The sequence below is a fragment of the Dioscorea cayenensis genome, chromosome 3, assembly GCF_009730915.1.
Source record: "Dioscorea cayenensis subsp. rotundata cultivar TDr96_F1 chromosome 3, TDr96_F1_v2_PseudoChromosome.rev07_lg8_w22 25.fasta, whole genome shotgun sequence".
Classification (NCBI taxonomy): domain Eukaryota; kingdom Viridiplantae; phylum Streptophyta; class Magnoliopsida; order Dioscoreales; family Dioscoreaceae; genus Dioscorea; species Dioscorea cayenensis.
In genome coordinates this window covers 298,524-316,618 of record NC_052473.1, presented here as the reverse complement: position 1 = coordinate 316,618, position 18,095 = coordinate 298,524, and the positions used below count along the sequence as shown (strand labels likewise).

Genomic DNA, 18,095 nt, shown 5'->3' with positions numbered 1-18,095 from the left:
TAAATAAAATTAGGAAGTGAAGGAAAATAAGAAGAGATGATAAGCTAGTGAATAGTTTTTTTTGTTTCCCTAGTGTGATCAACTAATTAGCTTCAAATAGAAAAACTGTACCTTTGAAGATACAAAGGATATCAATCTGAACATCCAAACAGAAGAAGAACAAACAGGACCTAAAAACATCAAATTATAAGCTATTTGTTCCAAAAACCAGTAGCACCTTCCAACTCCACCAGAGTACACAGATTACATAATAACAACACCACCACCACCTCAAAGTTTTGTGAACATACAAACAATCCACCGTAGCCCTTAGTATATAAGTCAAGAAGAATCACAAATTGCATCGCCCCATGATGCAAACAAAGATATTTGAGACAAAGTTCTCATCAGATTAAAATGAACAAAAATTTGTTGGCATGGAACAGCGATGAGAGCGAGATTTTTTTATGCTTTACAAATCCCTGCAGGACAGGAATTACAACCTTGACGGCGTAACTTTCCGTGAAATCAGTCAGTCGCCTTGTAAACAGTAGAGCTGGCGGATGTTCCCAGATGCTGTCACCAAGTAACACATGGTATGGATTATATATATTATGGACTTTTCGATGTAGAATGAAACTAAGGATCAGTAATTCATTACCATATAGCCAGTCTTTAAAATGCACATGAAGAGCACCAGCTAATTCTCGCTTTTTGTTCTCCTCTACTTCTAGATCTCTCAAAGCTTGTTGGACATCACTCAAAACTGAATACTACAAAAAGATTAACAAAAAGGACAACATAAGAACTTGAATAACAAGTGCCAAATTTTTATGCCTTGCATGTAAGGAAGAAAGGAGTAGGTCTGTAGGTGACAGAGATCACAAAGAACAGTGAAACTTTCATGTCATATACTTTCAGGTTTAGAACATATACCTTTTTCCTCTGAGAAGACATGTAAATTTCAGGCAAAGGAAAAGGGTTGTATTTAGTAGATTGCGATGATTCACCGGAATACCAATTGGGAATCTGCGCAGAAAGAGTAAGTATTTATAATTTGAGTTACTCTGAGCTCATTGTCACACTAGGTAAAGAGTAAATATTTGTTCAAACTATATCAGATACACTTCCCAAATTATTTATAGACAATCTTTTTTTCTTGAGATCACAAACATCATGATCTTGAGATAATTTGGATGGCTATCTACAAGTTGGGAAGTCTATTTGACAAACATATTTTGTCCAAATAGCATTAATGCGACGTAAATAGCCAGGTAAGCCAAATATATAGCTTACCAAAAAATTTGTAAATAAATCAGGATCTAGCCGGGCAGCAGACTCCGCTTGAGCATCAGACACCCCTGCAGGATGAGATAATGAATCATGTGGATCGACCATTCCAAGTACCAAAGGTTCATTCCATCTGTTAACAGTTGGAACAACACCAGTCTGAGCCATGTGCTCCTCCAACTGGGCATAAAATGTGTTGTATGGCGCCACCTATTGCAAGAAGAAGAAGAATATATCAAATACGTGTTGTTCATGGAAAAGTAGACATTTCAGCAAGTGTAACAGGAAGAAATATATAACTTCAATATAATCAGATAATGTGACATGTCCTGTACATACAAATTTCTACATACTAATTGCTTGGAAGACAAGGCCTCTTGCTATTAAAGATCATCAGGAAAGCTTTTTTCCCCCTCAAATCCTCAAATCAAAGCTCATACATGTTTGAAAAGGAAAACAAATATAGATGTGACACAGAGCATCCCTGAGAGGAACCTTTAGTGGACCATACGATCCCTGTAACTGGGCTAATTGCTGGCTGACAAAGTAGTCAAAGAAGAAAGTTTCCTTGAAAGACTGGACCCTCCTAAAGTCTATTCCAGCAAGAATAGGGATACCCAATTCAACCCTTTATTAGTGGATTTATATTTCAATAAATTATTATATTTTCTTTTTGAAAAATAAAAAAGCTATAATTCGTTTCCATTTCAAGTAAATTCCCTTCCTGCAATGCCTTCTTAATTAGAATAGATTCACTTCTGCATCAATTACTATACGTCGTTCCTTTTGATCTCCAAGCAAGCACCTCCTCCGAAGAGCACCAACTAGTGGTCTACCTTGATGGGTCTGGGTTATTTGCAATGGATAGTTCCAGGGACACTAGCATGTTGATTCCTATCCCTAGCCTTCGGCTAAACCTTATTTCAGAGACCCTCTTGATTATCACAGCATTGTGGCCAAACTTCTTCACTGCATCGAGGATTTCATAGTCATCTATACATGATATAATGATATCTCAAGAAACGAGTAAGAACTATCACCTCAGCAAGGCTGCTATCATCGATACTACCTTAAAATATGGCTTTCTGATGATGTACTATTAAAAAGCGTTACTGGCCTTAACAACAATAGTCACTCTCATAAAGTTTTATATTATTACATCACTTATGATCTTTCTCAACATCATATCACAACCTGATTCTCCAAAAACAGAACCAATGACCATAGCCAACCTCCAAAGTAGCATTTAAAGAATATTTTTCAATCAAAATCAGAACTAATACTCTCACATGGAGAAAATCCACCAATTTTCATTAACCTGGAGTTGGTAGGTAGATGACAAACTTTACCAGTATAGCCTCAACTAATATGCATAAGAACATAGTGCATTCTGGCTCATGTCAAATTATATATAAGGATCCAATATCTCAGTTGAAAAGAATCTTGTTAAATTCTTATGTTTGTGGAACAACAAGGTCATGCAAAAGTGCTACTTATATTAAATAAGATTATCTGAAACAAATCAAAGATGGGCTTGAGAAAAAAAGATGAAATTGTGTTGATGGGATTAACTTGAAAAGGCAGTTTTCATATAACAAACAAATATACATAGAAATTACTCACTTGTAATTTATGATTATCACCGAGTATGAGAGGTTGCTGATTGACCCCCAGGAAAAATATACATTCACGACAATTTGCAATACATATGCGCTTTGCAGCTGTAATAACCTGTACCCTTTCACAATGTTCCACCCTTACAGCCTGGAAAAGAAATCATAGTTTTAAACATCGATTACAGAACCAAGAGTCAGACATTAAATGGATGTAAAATGGTGGATAAATAGAGCAATAGCACAATTTACTAGGATCAAATCTGGTTCTCTTTGTCACTCCACCTAGAAGCATGCCACTACATAAAAGCTTGTAATAGAGCACATTGACCAAATTAAACACTAAGCTTCACTTGCAGGGTTTGCAAAATAGCACATTATAGAAAAAAGTGTAAGCTTAATGGTATCTAACAAAGCCACATGAAATGAAATTAAAAGGTGCAATCATGGCAGAGTGTCTCAATTTTCCAACATACCTTACCAATAGCACCCAGTACAATTGTAGTATCAGAACATCCGTACACTGTAGCATATTTCAAAGGTGCTAATATATATATGACTGAATCATGGCAATTCAACACCTGCAAATAGAGAGAACTTTCAAAATCAAGCATGAAAAGTAAAAGTCATGTTTCAGATTCCGAAGAGACTAATAAACACAGCGAAAGTAAGGATGAGAAATGATATGTTATCTAAAGATATTGTTAAGGTCAACATTCAAATCCAAAAACACTATGACAATGACTTTAAAGCTCTATTGCTTTAAATCAACTTTGCATCAAATAACCTTGATGAAAAAAAAAAGAAGTAAAATCATTCACAAAGAAAATTTTCAAAAAGTTTGATGGTGGTATGCACTGATATACTTTGTTGCATTCAATTGCCACATATGGGTAGGTTTCATGGAGTGTAGACTTAAACATAATGATATGAGTCATAAATCAGGTAAAATTTGACTGATCAATATTCAAGTTTGCTGTGCAATTATTCCAATCTATACATGCTATCAAACAAATTTCCTACAATTGATTGTCATAGTTGTGATGATAGGTTTTTTCTGACTAATGAAAGGAAAAGAAGTTGATCGACTTTGTTGAAATGCCTTACCACACATTGGTAGGATGACTCACATGATATAATATAGGCCATGACTGAACTTGCTTGATAATAACGACTGATGCTAGAAATATGCAGGTTTGTGCCATGAACACTTTCCATAATTGATATCAAACAATACAGATGCACATGTCAGCAGTTGTAAGATCAAACAAGATTTAGGAGTAAAAGAGTTACCAAACCACTAAAATCTCACCACCAAAAGTTACAAGATTTATTATTAATAAATCTCACAAGCATCAAAGACAGTAAGCACCAAAGAGAATAGATAATCAACCAATGAAATATCCATCATAAAAAACCACAACAGAGCACAAATTATCTTCAAACACTACGATGTAGATAATGGAACAGGATAGTAGGGAAAGCAAATAACATAAAGGAAGTTACTAAGTGGAAACATGACTCTGCAGAAGTGTGGAAAACAAGAAAAATTCTATCAAGGAGAATAAATCTCAAATGCCTAATTCAATTGAAATGGCTGTAGCTTTGCTCTCACCTTTACAGAATGTCCTTTGATGTCACATGTTTGCTTGACCACAGAAGCTTTGGAGATGCCCTCCACAAAGCTCTGACTTCTAGTATATGCAGCATTATTATGCATGGCAGTCGAACTGCTACTTTGGGGCCTTGTCTGGTTTAAAAAGGCATCAGCCATAGTCACATCGAGATCTGCAGCAGGGCCATTTTCTTTTGCCATTGCTTTCTCTGCATTGTGCTCTAATGCAGCAGTAATGTGTTGTGAAACCCAATCATGAACCTGGGTTGCAGGAACAGGAGCAGCAGGCATGTCCGGATCTGAATTTGCAAAGAATGGAGTTCTCTGACTCAATGGGATTCCTTCAGAGCCTTTTTCACCAAATTGGATGAGGAATCCGAGATGTTCAAACCTTTCTGATGTTAAAACCTACAAATAAGCCAAAGCCATAGAAAAAAAAGGGGGATCAAAAAATGGCAGAAGAAAAAATGCTGAACACATTTTCCAAAGCAGTTTATGAAAGATTACTTTCCAAGAGAAATTCATGTATGAAGTTAAGATTTGTCAAGGAAAGTATTATAGAAATTTATAGAACCATGAATACTTATACATAACTTAGGTAGTCACTTCAGAAACGTGAAAAACTATGGACTACTTGAAGTGAAAGAAACAATTCATCCTCTTCCACCAACACTTGATTCGCATTTTTGTGCCCTTAGTGAATGAAGGATTTATGCACCTATACAACTTTAACATTATTTGCAACTAACAAATTGCTTCTATCACAAACATCTAATGGCAGCTGGGCAAAAATTTGTGATGGTTCTTAGTGAATTATGTGCCACTGAGGTCTCTAGTATCAGTGAGTTGAATGCAATCAAAAGCAAAACCACAGAAAATGGTATTGTCAGGCATCAGTACTAATATAGCATGGCTTCATCACTTGAGCATGACATTCAAATTTTCCTTGTTCCCAATCTTAATAAAGTGAGCCAAGAATGAACAATAAAGCGAAGTTTAGATGGATCAAACAATGAAATGAGTCTTTGCTGTCATTCCATACCCTTTTGATATCATAAAAAGCCTACTAATCAGTAAGTTATTTTTAAGACATTGGGATGCCTATAACTAAACAAATGCATGAATAACCTAGAACGGCAAAAACTTATCAACGAATGATTCAACATGGCGTGTCCAATATGAGATGTAAAGACAGCCAAAGTTAACAGAATACCAATGCCAACCAAGAAATCCCAATATGTGCCAACACCAATCATCAGGTATAAATTCCACTTTCAATGGCCAAGTAACAGATATTAGAAGGGTTCATAGACTGCATAAAGATCATTAAGTATTCCAACAACAATGATATATAATACTGCATTCTAATAACTGGGCCTTGTTTAGTTTACCAAAATAAGTAGCTTTAGATATGTCAAACAACAGTTTTTTTTTTACTTACAGCCGCAATCTTAGATTTATCAAGTATTTTGAATTAATTCCAAATGGATTAGTTAAATTACATTGTGAGACAACTTGTCATTAAAACAAACAACTATAGTTAAACATATTAATGAAAGATAAGAAAATAATCAAAGCAAGACTTTAAGGAAAGAAATGCATAAATTCAATGTGTGACCAACCAAGGATTCATCTCCCTCGCCTTCAACAGGCTCAGCCAAGAGAGCAATAATGTTGGCCATATGTTTCTGTAAATATGATAACTGATGGGCCTCTTCATCAGCCTGTGATGGAATGAAACGACGACTATTGCTGCGTACAAGCTGCAATTCAACAAATAATGGAATTCAAAACTTAAATCAAGATGATGTATACACCAATCACAATGGCATAGTTTTATAAGGTACTTGCCCACATGGCACGTAATTATGCTTAACCAGCTGGGATTAATCTTGATGGAGATTTTGTTAAAGTAAATGCAAAAAGGTCCTCTTCTCATTGATAAATAACTCAAACCAAGCCAAATAGGAAAACAGAAACAAATGCAAACAGTATGCCACGATGTTTTTTTTCAGTAAACTTCTATTTCCGAGGGGAACAGCATTCATTGATCCTGCAACTTGCAGAGCCTGACCTTTTTTTCTCCCTGAAAGCTCAGTCCTTTAGGAGTTATGAACTAACACAAACAGTTTCAAACATCCAAGCGTCCAGAAAATTATTGCCAAAAAAAGCTTCCAAAATAAACAACACCTTGCTGCAAAGGCTTTATATTAGACTTCTACGGAAGTATGAAAAATTGTTAGTTTCAAGCAAATAAATTGATTGGCAATTAACTTTTAGAAAAATTAAGACAAATGAGGAAACCTAAATTTTAAAAATACTCGGTCAATTTTCGTAATCGACAAAATTTTATCCTTTCAAAGTTAAAAATCCAAAATTACACATAAAAAACCTCAAGTAATACCCTTTCTTGCAAAGTTTAAGATTTCCTCAAAAAATCCAGTATTTTTTTTTTTGGGAATCAAAAACCATGTAATCTCTCCCTGAGAATCCAATTTCAAACTTCAAACAAAAGGGCTGATGAAATCAGAGTAAACCCCGACCTGAAGCGGCGAAAGGGCCGATAGATATCCATCGAAGGCCGACGTTGAAGGCCAGACATCCGCCACCGCCGCCGAGTCCTTGTGCGCTCTCGGAAGCAACCTCTTATACGTCTGGATATACAAAAACAAGATCAGATCATGCACGTCCGCGCCAGCATTGGGATCGGGATCCGCCGGCAGGACGGAGGCAAGGGTATCGATTGCGAGGCAAGCGTAGTCATGAGGAATCTGTAGCGCTTCGGCAAGCTGTGAAGCGGACACCCGACCATCAGTGGAGGTCTGTAGTAGCTTCTCCTTCAAAGGAGCAAGGGTAAGGGTACCATCCGAGAAGATAAGCTTCGAGATTGGGAGGAGTCCATACTCGAAGGGTTCCCGGCGAGGTCGGATGAGCAGCGACGGCGATGTCGGCGTCGAGGGCTCGGGCTTCTCTTCGAGCATCGCTGCGCTGGAGAAACACAGAAACGGGTCTGAATGAAAGAGTGTATAGATCTCATGGGGGCCATTAATTAGCAATAAAAAGAACAATAGATGCAAATAACCCCCTTTAACTTTCCCTAATTAAATATTTCTTTAATCAACTTCTTTTTCTTTTTCTTTTTGCAGTTTATTTATTTTTTATTTTCAAGGTTTTAATTCTAAAAAATAACGAAATTGCAAATATTTATTTTATGTATATTTTCTTCTTAAAAAAAAAAAAAATCATACAATTCCTGTAAAATTTCTGAATTGTTTTGGCAAGCTGAACCATTCATTCATTAAGGGTAAATAACCAAGAAGAAGTCTACAATAAAGTTTTGGAAAATGATCTTTAACGATGTTACATTTCCATACCATCAAAATCATTCAGACAAATAACTAACCCAAGTATTATTTCTTGAGTTTTTTTTTTTCTTGGGTTTTTTAGAAACATGAATTTTTTTCCGAAAGGTTCTAACAAAGAAGATTAAACAGAATTTCTGACTTGCTCCAGCTCAGGTTTTTGATCTAAGGAGAAATCGTCAATTAGCCGGTGGCCTTTTCTCAAGGGTGTAAGGATAGTATTCTTTCCCGGTGTCGAATCTTGTTTTCTGACCACCGATGTCCAGCACCGCAGAAGTAACAGCTAGAGCAGATCCAGCTGCAATGGCACTCGAAATACTCGGACCTTGTCAAAAGAGAACTTAAAGTTAATTTTCATGTAAAGAGTCAAAAAAACAGAAGATGGATATGAGTTCCTGATACACATTGCAGATATAATAGATATGGTTCTTACTTAAAGAGTACATGGACAAATTCTGAATCTTAATCTACTACCCCTTTATCTCAAAAGCTTAACAACAAAATAGAATAAATTCCGAGATGATGTGATTTCAGAGTGTACATGAAAAAAAAAAAAAATCTCAATCTCAGTCCCTACCTTTTCTTCAAAGGCATAACAAGCATACAGAATAAATTCTTTTTCTCAGCATTACAAGCAAGCACTCAATAGTGTCACAACTTCAAACCATAGGTCACGCAGCTCAGAGAAGTGTCGTCTCCTATTAATCATGAATTTGATATATGTGTGAATGAAGGTAACATTCAGTAACTAAGGAAATCAATGGATCATTAATTTGAAAGTACTGCCCACCCACCATAAAAACAGAAAATCAAACTTTTCCTCTTGGACAATTGACACCTAATGTCACAGCATATTGGATTTTCTTTTTAAAAAAATGAAGTAATACTAAAGTTTAGATTTTCAATAGTCTGCTTTGATTTTAGTAGTTGGCCTAACTATTCCTTATTCAAATTAATGGTGAGTCAAATTTCAAAGTGGAAAGTTAGAATGCCCTCACTAAAAAATAATATTAATAAATAAAATTAAATAAAATCAATCAAAAAGGCCATCTATTGACTCCAGAGAGTCAACTATTGCATATCCAATTTACTGCACTTTCTTCATGTCCCCACATCATTAATGGATGATATTTCATCTGGTTGCTTTTTAATATGTACTGTACTAGCAAATTAAGATAGTGAATCTTTCCTTTTTGGTTATAGACAATAACGAAGTGAGATTTAGAAATTAATATATGGATTAAAGCGATTAGTTAGAATCTCAATTGACATGCTTGAATTAAACACTTGTGAACTTGTCTAATGCCACCATAAGACATAGAAAACTCACCTTTGAAAAACTTAATATAGGGAATATTTAGCATGAAGTGAAGCAATGAATACGAAAATATACAGTTCTTTTTTCTACAGAATTATGTTGTTTCTACAAACTAGACTTCCCAACTTGACTAATAATTATTACCTTTTCCTCAAGATAGACACCACCACATCCCAAAATCTACCAGATGGATGACATCTCAGTTGGGAAGTTTATCTGGGAAGTCCAGTTTGTAAAAAAGCCATCATACTTTTCAAGATAAATATAGTCCTAGAAGACAACCATGGCATCAATTAATAAGGGTGGAAACCATTCCCTAAGAGTCCAAGACGACCTCAAAGACAATGAGAACAGTGTCTATCCTTGAACAAAGATTTCTAAGGTTTCCTCATGCTTAATCGATCAAATATTAATTTCAAAAATTCAAATAACAGAAGAAAAGATGATAAGATGATAAGACAAGTGGCCATGGATTGATATCATCAAAACACAGTTATGAAAAGAAGGAAAATACAAAAATAGAATCGCATTTCCAAGAAACAACCACAATCATAAGCCTGACAATTGCATAGCTATGATGCATTGCAAATGACTATTCATCAAGAAATGCAGAAATTAGGGGGAAAAAAGCATCGGAAATATGTTAAGCCCTAACTAATTGCAATGAAGTCAGGGACCCCATCATAAACTAAAAGCAAATGCAGCTCAGTGATTACTGAAAATAAGTTGTCAAACTTTTAAAACCAACATATATACCATACATAAAAAAGGGAATTCAAGGGCCAAACTCACCTCGGAGGCCATATACTGATGCTCCAGCAACAAAAGCACCCACTGCACCATTAACAAAATCTTCTTTCATCCTATACTTTTGCACCAATTGCTCAACACCTATGTAAAGCCCTCCAATGGCAGCAAATGTAAGCCCATAGTTACCACACATCTTCAGAGTTCTTATTAGTCCTGGAAGAGCTACATTTCTTTCCACACGAGGCACATCATACCAAGTAGCAACAACAGTACCCCAGATAGTTCCAGCAGCCAATCCCATAGTTGCCCCCTTAATTGTTTTCATTGTTGGAGTATCCTCATCTTCCAATGTTGTTGAAGGATCCATGCTTTCCTTTCCAAACAAAACTGAATCAAAATTGTTTAAGAAAACCTCCTCAAGTAAATACTTTCACTCCCCTGGATATGTTAATCCTAATATTATCAAGATGAAGACATAATCTAACACATAAACAAGTCTTAAACAGAATAGAAAGTAGATCATATGAAATATTAAAACATGATATAGTTTCAGAGGCAACAGCAAAACCAAATGTATCAGCAAGAAAGTAGAGATGACACGATATTAAAAAAAATGAGGTTTGAATACTCTATTTCTGGAGATTCCAAAGAAACTCAATCAATGCATCTTCACAAATGAATTGGGATAAACAAGTCATAATTCAAATTGCACATGGATGATATTAAAGATTAAAACATCATACAATTTCACATGCAACACCAAAGCCTATTGACAGGAAACTATGGACAAATTGACAGTAAAAGCAAAAAAGAAAAAGAAATAAAGGAAGAAGAAGACCAAAGACTCATTTTGCTCGTTACTCAAACACAACATAACCAATGTATCTTCACAAACAGATAAACATCAACATCAAGCACAGGAGCTCAATTTTCATATCTTACTCTGATAAATGATTAAAAGCAGTAACAATTGCCCCAAAAAAAAAAAAATCAATATATTTTTACTTTGCAAACAGAAACTATGAAACAAATAATAGAATGAGCTACATTCAGGTTATAATAATCATCCAAAAAGTTAATTTGCATCAAAACAATTCAAACATTGACTTAAAAAATTTAAAGGACAAAAATAAAAACAAAAACCCTAAAACCCTAAGTTCACAGAGATCGCTACTACACACTGAAAGCAATCAAGATGAAATTTTGAGCGGAAGTTGAACATACAATCGATAAATAATCAACAAAAAACCAACCAATTATCATCAATTCCCATCATTCAAATCCAATCAAACAAATCACATAGAGAAAATCAAATAAACAAAGCAATAGACCAATCAATATGATAAAAAAACAACATCAAATACTAGAATTCAACCATAGATACAAGAAATCAACAAGGAATCAATACTCACGAGGCAATGATCACGTACCTGCTGGCGCGATCGAGAGAGCGAAAGAGCGAAAGAGTGAAAGAGCGAGAGAGATCTCCCGAGCGGTCCAAGAGCCAGTGAACAATCTAAGAAAATTTGGTTCTTAGATCTCGACCATCCATTCAAGTCCGTTGAAGTCAAAATTGGGCTTTGATCCATTATTGTACTGTAGTTGGGCCTTTATAACATTGTAGCCCATTAGTGGTTTTCATTAAAAAAATAGAGAAAATTTTACAAAACTATCCCTTGTTTGATCTCTTTATCTTGTAATACTTTAGTATTATGTAATGTAAACAATTTGCAAAAAAGTGCTATGATGCATGGTATACAAATAGATCTGAATTTATTTTTTTATCTTTATTTATATTACTAAAATATTTAATCACTCAATTTTAAATTAATGTCATTTTAGCCCTTTGTACGAAAATTAAGAATAATAAATTTTCTATATTTTAGAATAAAAATAAGTTAAATAACCAAACTACAAATTTTCTTGGGATTACAATTATAGTTGAATATGATTCTCCTCATTTATTTTTTTCACCCATTACATTGTTGGTTTTTTTTTTCTTTTCAAAATACTCCAATTGACATGTTTTACCACCGAATTTTTCATTTTAAAATTTTGAAAATTCATACTTTTCAATGTATAAAATTTCTTCCCACTCAAAATTTTAATTTAAAATTATGGATATATATGGCTTCCTCCAAAACTTATCCTATAAAATAAAGCACAGGGAAAGACAAGGTTATCAATCAATAGATTTACATGAAATAGATTTAAATATAGATGGAGATAGGCCACAAGGTAAGTACAAATTCAATTATCAGATCTTAATGTTGATGTTACTATTGTTATCACCTCAATCTCAGTCCAACTTTTTTCAATATTTGAAATAACTTCATCAAATCATTTACAATTTGACTTGAACAGTGCATCATGTGAAGAAACTGTAGAACATACTCCTAATTAAATGCTTAGATGCACTTGATGAAGTAACTTAAGATTGCATTGAGAAACAAACTCAGATATTAGTATGTTAACTTTTTTTATATTATTTTAATAAATTACTAATATGCTAGTGTAAACAAAGATTAAAAAAAAAGTTTTATTTAAATTTAAATTGTTCTTTATGAATACATTAACCTAGAATTTTACTAGTTTACTAATGTAAACAAAGTTGGTTATGATAAAAATAGTAATTGACATCTGTTATAAAATAAAAAGAGAGATTTACTATAAATCGAAATAGTTATGTATGGATAAATTCGAGTCTAAATTAATAGAGTTAAACATTTTACTATCGATTTAGATTATATAGCACTAAAGTGTTAAAACTCAAACCACAAACTCTGATTTGATAAAAGAGACAAACCATAAAGTCATTTAACAAAATTTTTCCAAATTTATATATATTTCACTCTAGGACCAAGGTGTTGATAGTTTTTTTTTTCTCAATTCACCATACAAAGTTTTAAATAAATCATAAAATTTATTTTTTCTGACATTATTCCATAATTTTAAGTTTTTAAGCATTATCATATAAATACTTTTAGCATTGATTTGATATTGCATCTGAAGCTATATTATATTTTAATACTTTATATAAAAGACTTGTTTATATGTTAAATTATTTGATCTTCATTTGGTGAGGATTGACATACTTTGGTGATAATGATTAAATCTTTACACTCAAGCAATATAAGAACAACAACATGACTTCTAAAATAGACAAATCTCATTTCATGTGTGAATTAAACTTTTGAAGTAGCTAAAAATCATCATAAATAAATAAATGAATGATTTTGCTGAATTACAAATACAATTGAAATAACATCTTTACATTGCAGTAGTTTTCAGAATGGTCTGTTACAAAGAATGAATCAAAGAATACATCCAAGTATCCACATCTCAGACAATTAAATAATATGCTAAAGAATAATTACAACAGTGGAGTGGACAGCTGAAAAAGCACATCCTCAGATGAATAAATAATACCACAAAGTCATCTTTCAATGACTGTATAGATGTATCTTCTGTATGTATGTATGTATTGTGGTATTTAATGGCAAAGAATAATTCCTTCAAATTCAAAACTCTGGCCTCCAGGTAGAGCTTTGTGGCCTCCAAATTTCAATCAGATTGCTTTAATGGCCAGCAGGAATTCAATGAAGGGTATCCATTGAATTTGTGTGGAACTATGAGACTGACTTGGAGAAATTCAATCTATGGTCTTGTTCTTGTTGTTGAGCTTGTGTTGCACATGCATTCAGGGACAGGGAAGGCAGTGACATCTCGTCCGGCCTTTTCTGTTCTTAGTTCCGGCTGTCCTAGAGATCCTTGATGCAGCTCTTTTATAACATTATTGAATTCAGATTCAGGAAGAGAGTGATCTAGAAAGTACGGTAACATTTGCCGCTTGTTTGGAGTTATGAACTTCTTGTGTCCTGTATAAGCCCTGTATCCCTGCATTGACAATTTAGGTTTCTGATATGTTTAGGATGTTTGCCGGTCAGAGAGAAGATCAAGTGATGTAGATTGAAGAGATTATTGGTACCTGAATTACATGGCCCATGTTTCCGCCATGAGATGGCATGAAGACATCACTCTGTTCACAGACTATGTAATCAATGGCTGCAAGAATGGATGACTTGTTGGAGAAAGGTTTGAGTTCATCGGCCAATGCGAGGTTCTCCTTGTTGTATAAATTGGGGAACTCTCTGGTTAATGGAAGCAAAGCTTCTTTGCCACCAAATGGTTTTCCACCAGCCCAATAAATCATTGCACTTTTCGGAGCTTCAAGTGCCTTGAGCAGCCTGGATAAAAGCATTATTTAGAAAACATTAAGCAATGAGCAATGTTTAACAAACTCAAATTGTGGTAATTATTTGTGTTATTCATAAATGTGAGATACCTTGTGACCTCCAAAGCATTCAAGGGACAGAGACCAGCAAGTTTTCGTTCATGGTACGTCATATTTGATCTTGCCGTGAGGAGTTCAGGTCTGAGATTCCGTTCTTCATGAATGATTTCATCGTACATTGCACTCAACCCAGGAAGACAGCCTGTTCTCACCCAGACATCCTTCTCCATACGGAGATGTAGAGCAAGGTATGGCCCCTTGCTCTGCATTCTCATGGCAAGCTTATTTCCCAACTCCTGTATGGGAGCAGCAAACTTCAGAGCATGAAATGCAACCTGCAACAACATCAAGAGGAAGAGTCCAGTCAAATGACGAAGGACATAGACAAGCATAATAATCCAGAAGAGATCAGAGATTATGAATTATAAATTGCCTTGCATCGAAGCTTCTGAAGATCAGGTGGAAGATCCTTTGAGAGCCTTGAGTCCAATCCACGCAAGAGCAGAACACCTTCTTTGTTAAGCTGCAAGCCAAATCATAAAATATAAATGCAATTGCAAACTAAAGTAGACAAAGTCTCGGCGATAGACAAAATTTCTCATGCATTTTGACTTTTTACTATGCTTAAAATGCAAAGAATCTACCATGTAGAAAACTGGTTTTGATTATTTTTTCAGGCATGATTTTAAGCATAATAGAAATGGATCATTCTCAACCAAAATATGGTACAGCATGGCAATTATTGCTAGTCAGATGGGAACAACTACTTGAAAATAATTTCTTCCGACTAATATTTGCAACTTAATGCTAGCAACAGGCAAAGGACAATCCAGGAAGTCAACCTAGTGGGTGAGGGAAAGACCTATTCCATAATGCAAACCAAACTCATTCAGCAAAAGAAGAAAAAAAAAAGTGCGACACCCTTGCAATCACCAAACTTCTATCAGAACCAGTCCATGCATAAATAAATTATGCTCCAGAACAGAGAATCCAAGATTCCGACACCCCCAACAACCAAGCCATAGAAAATCAGAAAAATCAAAACTTGGTTCCCAAGAAGGAGTTCAATAAGCATCCAATTATAAGCAAGCTACCTCCTTTTCATTTCCATCATTCATACACAACTCACTCCACACCAACTGCCAGCCATTTTCTTCCACTTTTAAGTACCACAGCAATCAAGCTGGCAATAATCAATGCAAAACCTTGACTACAATCCAAGAAAAAAAGTCCTCTCTTTCAAGCTCAATTCAATCAATGCAATATCTAGCTATAATTCCAAAAGCATAACAATGAAAATTAACCCCAAAAAATGAAAATAAAAAACAAAACAAAAATTATGAAGTTTACTTACACGGCGGAGGTAACGTGAGCGAATCCAGCGAGGGGAGACGTGAAGCGGTGTGCGCCTCTCCTCCACTGGACGGGTCATCAGGTGGGTAGAAGGTAGGGAGGAGACCACCCTGACATCGTCTGCCAGAGTCCTCTTGAAGTGGTCCAGATCAAAAATATCCGAAAACTCACTGCCAAATTCACAAAACAAGTAAGACACCAACTAAGACCAACACAAAGACACGCAATTACATAAAAATAGTCAATAATTTGCTGAAAATAAGTTAGAAAAAGAAGGGAAGAATAAAGTAAAAAGTTTCACGCTTTCTACAGTGCTAAAAATAGCAAATGATTGCAGAGAGCATTAAGAAAATGAATATCATAATCTGAAGAGCTCACGATAAAACTGATTTTTTTTTTCGGAGTTTTCTTAAAATTAGATTCCCAAAGAGTATGAGGAGATAGAACAGTGAAGTTTTCCTTTAACATGACAATAAATACGAAAAAAAAAAGATAAAAGAGGAGAAAAATACAAACGTAAGAACCGAAAAGATTAAGGCTAAAGTAAATTTCTGAAAGTGGGGTTGAAAAGAAGAAACAAATTGGAGAACTCCTAAAATGTTATAGAAAGAGTATGCTCTGTTTGGGGTTTTTTCTTCAATAATTTCATCAAAAATGGAACCTTGGATTTCAAGAATAAAACCAAAGAAATACTATTTTAGGAGATAAAAAAGAAAAACTAATAACAGGAAACACGGAGGGGATAAAACCCAAGTTCAGAAACTAGACTGACGAAAAAGTTTTTTTTTAAGCTTGAGCTACATCGATTTCATTGAAAATCCAGAGGGGAATCGGATTTCAAATTCAAAAGCTAGGTAATGGAGAGGAATCGAAATCATCCAGTTCTCACCTATCGTCGCCCCAGATAACGTTGACCTGAAGAATCGGAACGACAAGTGCCGCCCCGAGAATCCTGGCTATCACGACGGCGTCGACGATCTGGTTCCGCTGCTGATTCAACCCGCCAGAGACAACCACCATGAGATACTTCCTCCTCTCCACCGTCACATCCTTACTCCACCTCTTATACTCCGAGCTAAACGATAAGCAAGGTTTAAATGCCATCCCATCCGGCTGAGCCCAAAACCCATCCCTAATCACCGCCGACCGATTCCCCACCACTCCAGAAGCCTCAACCGCCGGAAACCCACCACCTCGGATCACCCCACCGCAGGGGATTGGAGAAAAGGGAAGCACCGGGTCAAATTCAAACCCAATCCTGAAAGTCCCAACCAACGCGAAAAGAAACAGGAATAGAAGCAAGAACCTAGGGTTCTTGATAATCGATGAGAGCCGATGACCTGATCGCGAGGATTTCTTCGGCGAAAGAAGTAGGGATTGGAGGGACGAGGAGGAAAGGGAGTGGATGATCTGTGAGGGCACTGAGATGTAGGAGAGCTGCTGGTGCTGTTGCCTGGCGCTGGCGTTGCCCTTGGATCTCGTCGCCATTGACGACGGCTTCGAGCTTTCGAAAGAGACGATGGTTTTCAGGCGGCGGGAACGCGATTTCTCGGTGATTAATTTATAATCCCAAATTATAATAAAAATGTGAGGAAACGTTGTTTTCGCTTTATTCTCGTTTCCCGTTTCGCGTTTCTCTCATAATGACTGAAATACCCTTCTGGTTAACGTCTTGTCGATTTCCGTGTTTCTTGTCCTCATCGTTTGAATTCTTTTGAAATTAGCGGATTCGGATCTGATTTATTCATAACGGAGCTTCGTTAAGAAATACATTAATTATAAATTTTCACCAAAATTATAAAAAGATTTTGTTTGTTACAAGGTCACTTCAGTTCCATGACAGATGTTAATATTAATGCTTTTTTTATTAAAAGATTAAAGGAAATAATTAGGGCGGTTAATTAAGAGACCAACTTCCAAGTTTCACTATCACAAAAACAGGTCGGATCTTTCAACACACAAAACGGAGGTCCATTAAAGCCCCGGGTTGAAAGGTGTGATATCATTGTCAATCGGACGGTCAGCATCACTTATGATCAATGTCAATGTCCACTACGCAACAATCCTCGAGATCAACAAAAGCACACCAACGACGAACCTCTTTCCACCGTCCGATCGACGAGGGGTATTTTAGTCAAACGCAACGTGGAAAGCCTCGTCGGACTCGTTTTCCGAGACGTGTCGCTTTGTCACGTAGCCAGCTGGCGGCGGCGTTGGTCGGGGGTTCAAATCCGCTGTTTTGCTGTTCCCTGTTAGGACCCAATGAAAGACTATCACGTGTCCTGTTTTTTTAACGGGTGGGGATGCGTTAGATCCGACAAGTGGGGTAAGACCCGGAACCCAATAATATGACAGCTGGGTGTTAGACAGCTTTGGCAGAGTCCACGGAGGGAAAGGTTGGTGACGTGGAGGGATGTGATTGGATGGAGAGTGAGGTGACGTGTTATGTTGGAAGAGATGAAAGCTGGAGTCCAATGAGAAGAAGGCAAAGCAAACAAGCATGGGTTTGTTTGGTTCTTTG

The 18,095-nt window shown here is 35.8% G+C and overlaps 3 protein-coding genes across 5 annotated transcripts; all 3 read right to left on the bottom strand.

Moving 5' to 3' along the window:
- Positions 1–151: 151 nt before the first annotated feature.
- Positions 152–7,528, bottom strand: LOC120253674 (TBCC domain-containing protein 1-like). The gene is made up of 9 exons (XM_039261957.1): positions 7,041–7,528; positions 6,120–6,260; positions 4,498–4,905; positions 3,359–3,463; positions 2,893–3,033; positions 1,276–1,479; positions 916–1,008; positions 641–752; positions 152–555 (listed from the first exon to the last, which is right to left on the bottom strand). The coding sequence occupies exons 1-9, from the start codon at positions 7,476–7,478 to the stop codon at positions 512–514; spliced, it is 1,686 nt and encodes a 561-aa protein (XP_039117891.1). The 5' UTR covers positions 7,479–7,528; the 3' UTR covers positions 152–511.
- A 238-nt stretch (positions 7,529–7,766) lies between these two features.
- Positions 7,767–11,465, bottom strand: LOC120256931 (outer envelope pore protein 16-3, chloroplastic/mitochondrial). 3 transcript variants are annotated; one of them, XM_039264592.1, is made up of 3 exons: positions 11,358–11,465; positions 9,970–10,314; positions 7,767–8,184 (listed from the first exon to the last, which is right to left on the bottom strand). In XM_039264592.1, exons 2-3 carry the CDS (start codon positions 10,292–10,294, stop codon positions 8,039–8,041), a joined length of 471 nt encoding a protein of 156 aa, XP_039120526.1. In that variant the 5' UTR covers positions 10,295–10,314; positions 11,358–11,465; the 3' UTR covers positions 7,767–8,038. The 3 variants fall into 3 exon arrangements, with proteins under 3 accessions (XP_039120526.1, XP_039120532.1, XP_039120539.1); XM_039264598.1 differs by having other exon boundaries at positions 11,340–11,450; XM_039264605.1 differs by having other exon boundaries at positions 9,970–10,365; positions 11,358–11,449.
- A 1,677-nt stretch (positions 11,466–13,142) lies between these two features.
- On the bottom strand, positions 13,143–17,129 carry LOC120253272 (O-fucosyltransferase 20-like). The gene is given in 7 exon segments (XM_039261598.1): positions 13,143–13,614; positions 13,616–13,824; positions 13,916–14,174; positions 14,273–14,556; positions 14,655–14,744; positions 15,576–15,744; positions 16,464–17,129. Coding segments are annotated over 7 exon segments (1,668 nt in total). The 5' UTR covers positions 17,063–17,129; the 3' UTR covers positions 13,143–13,556.
- Positions 17,130–18,095: the final 966 nt, after the last annotated feature.

Excerpts from the sequence above, each read along its gene's own strand:
- LOC120253674 (XM_039261957.1), bottom strand. The coding sequence starts at position 7,478 with ATGCTCGAAGAGAAGCCCGAGCCCTCGACGCCGACATCGCCGTCGCTG. Across the intron at positions 3,464-4,497 it reads TCAAAGGACATTCTGTAAAG|GTGTTGAATTGCCATGATTC; the intron begins GTGAGAGCAAAG and ends CTCTATTTGCAG. Across the intron at positions 3,034-3,358 it reads TACTGGGTGCTATTGGTAAG|GCTGTAAGGGTGGAACATTG; the intron begins GTATGTTGGAAA and ends TTTCTTTTCCAG.
- LOC120256931 (XM_039264592.1), bottom strand. The coding sequence starts at position 10,294 with ATGGATCCTTCAACAACATTGGAAGATGAGGATACTCCAACAATGAAA. Across the intron at positions 8,185-9,969 it reads ATCAGTATATGGCCTCCGAG|GTCCGAGTATTTCGAGTGCC; the intron begins GTGAGTTTGGCC and ends TCTTTTGACAAG.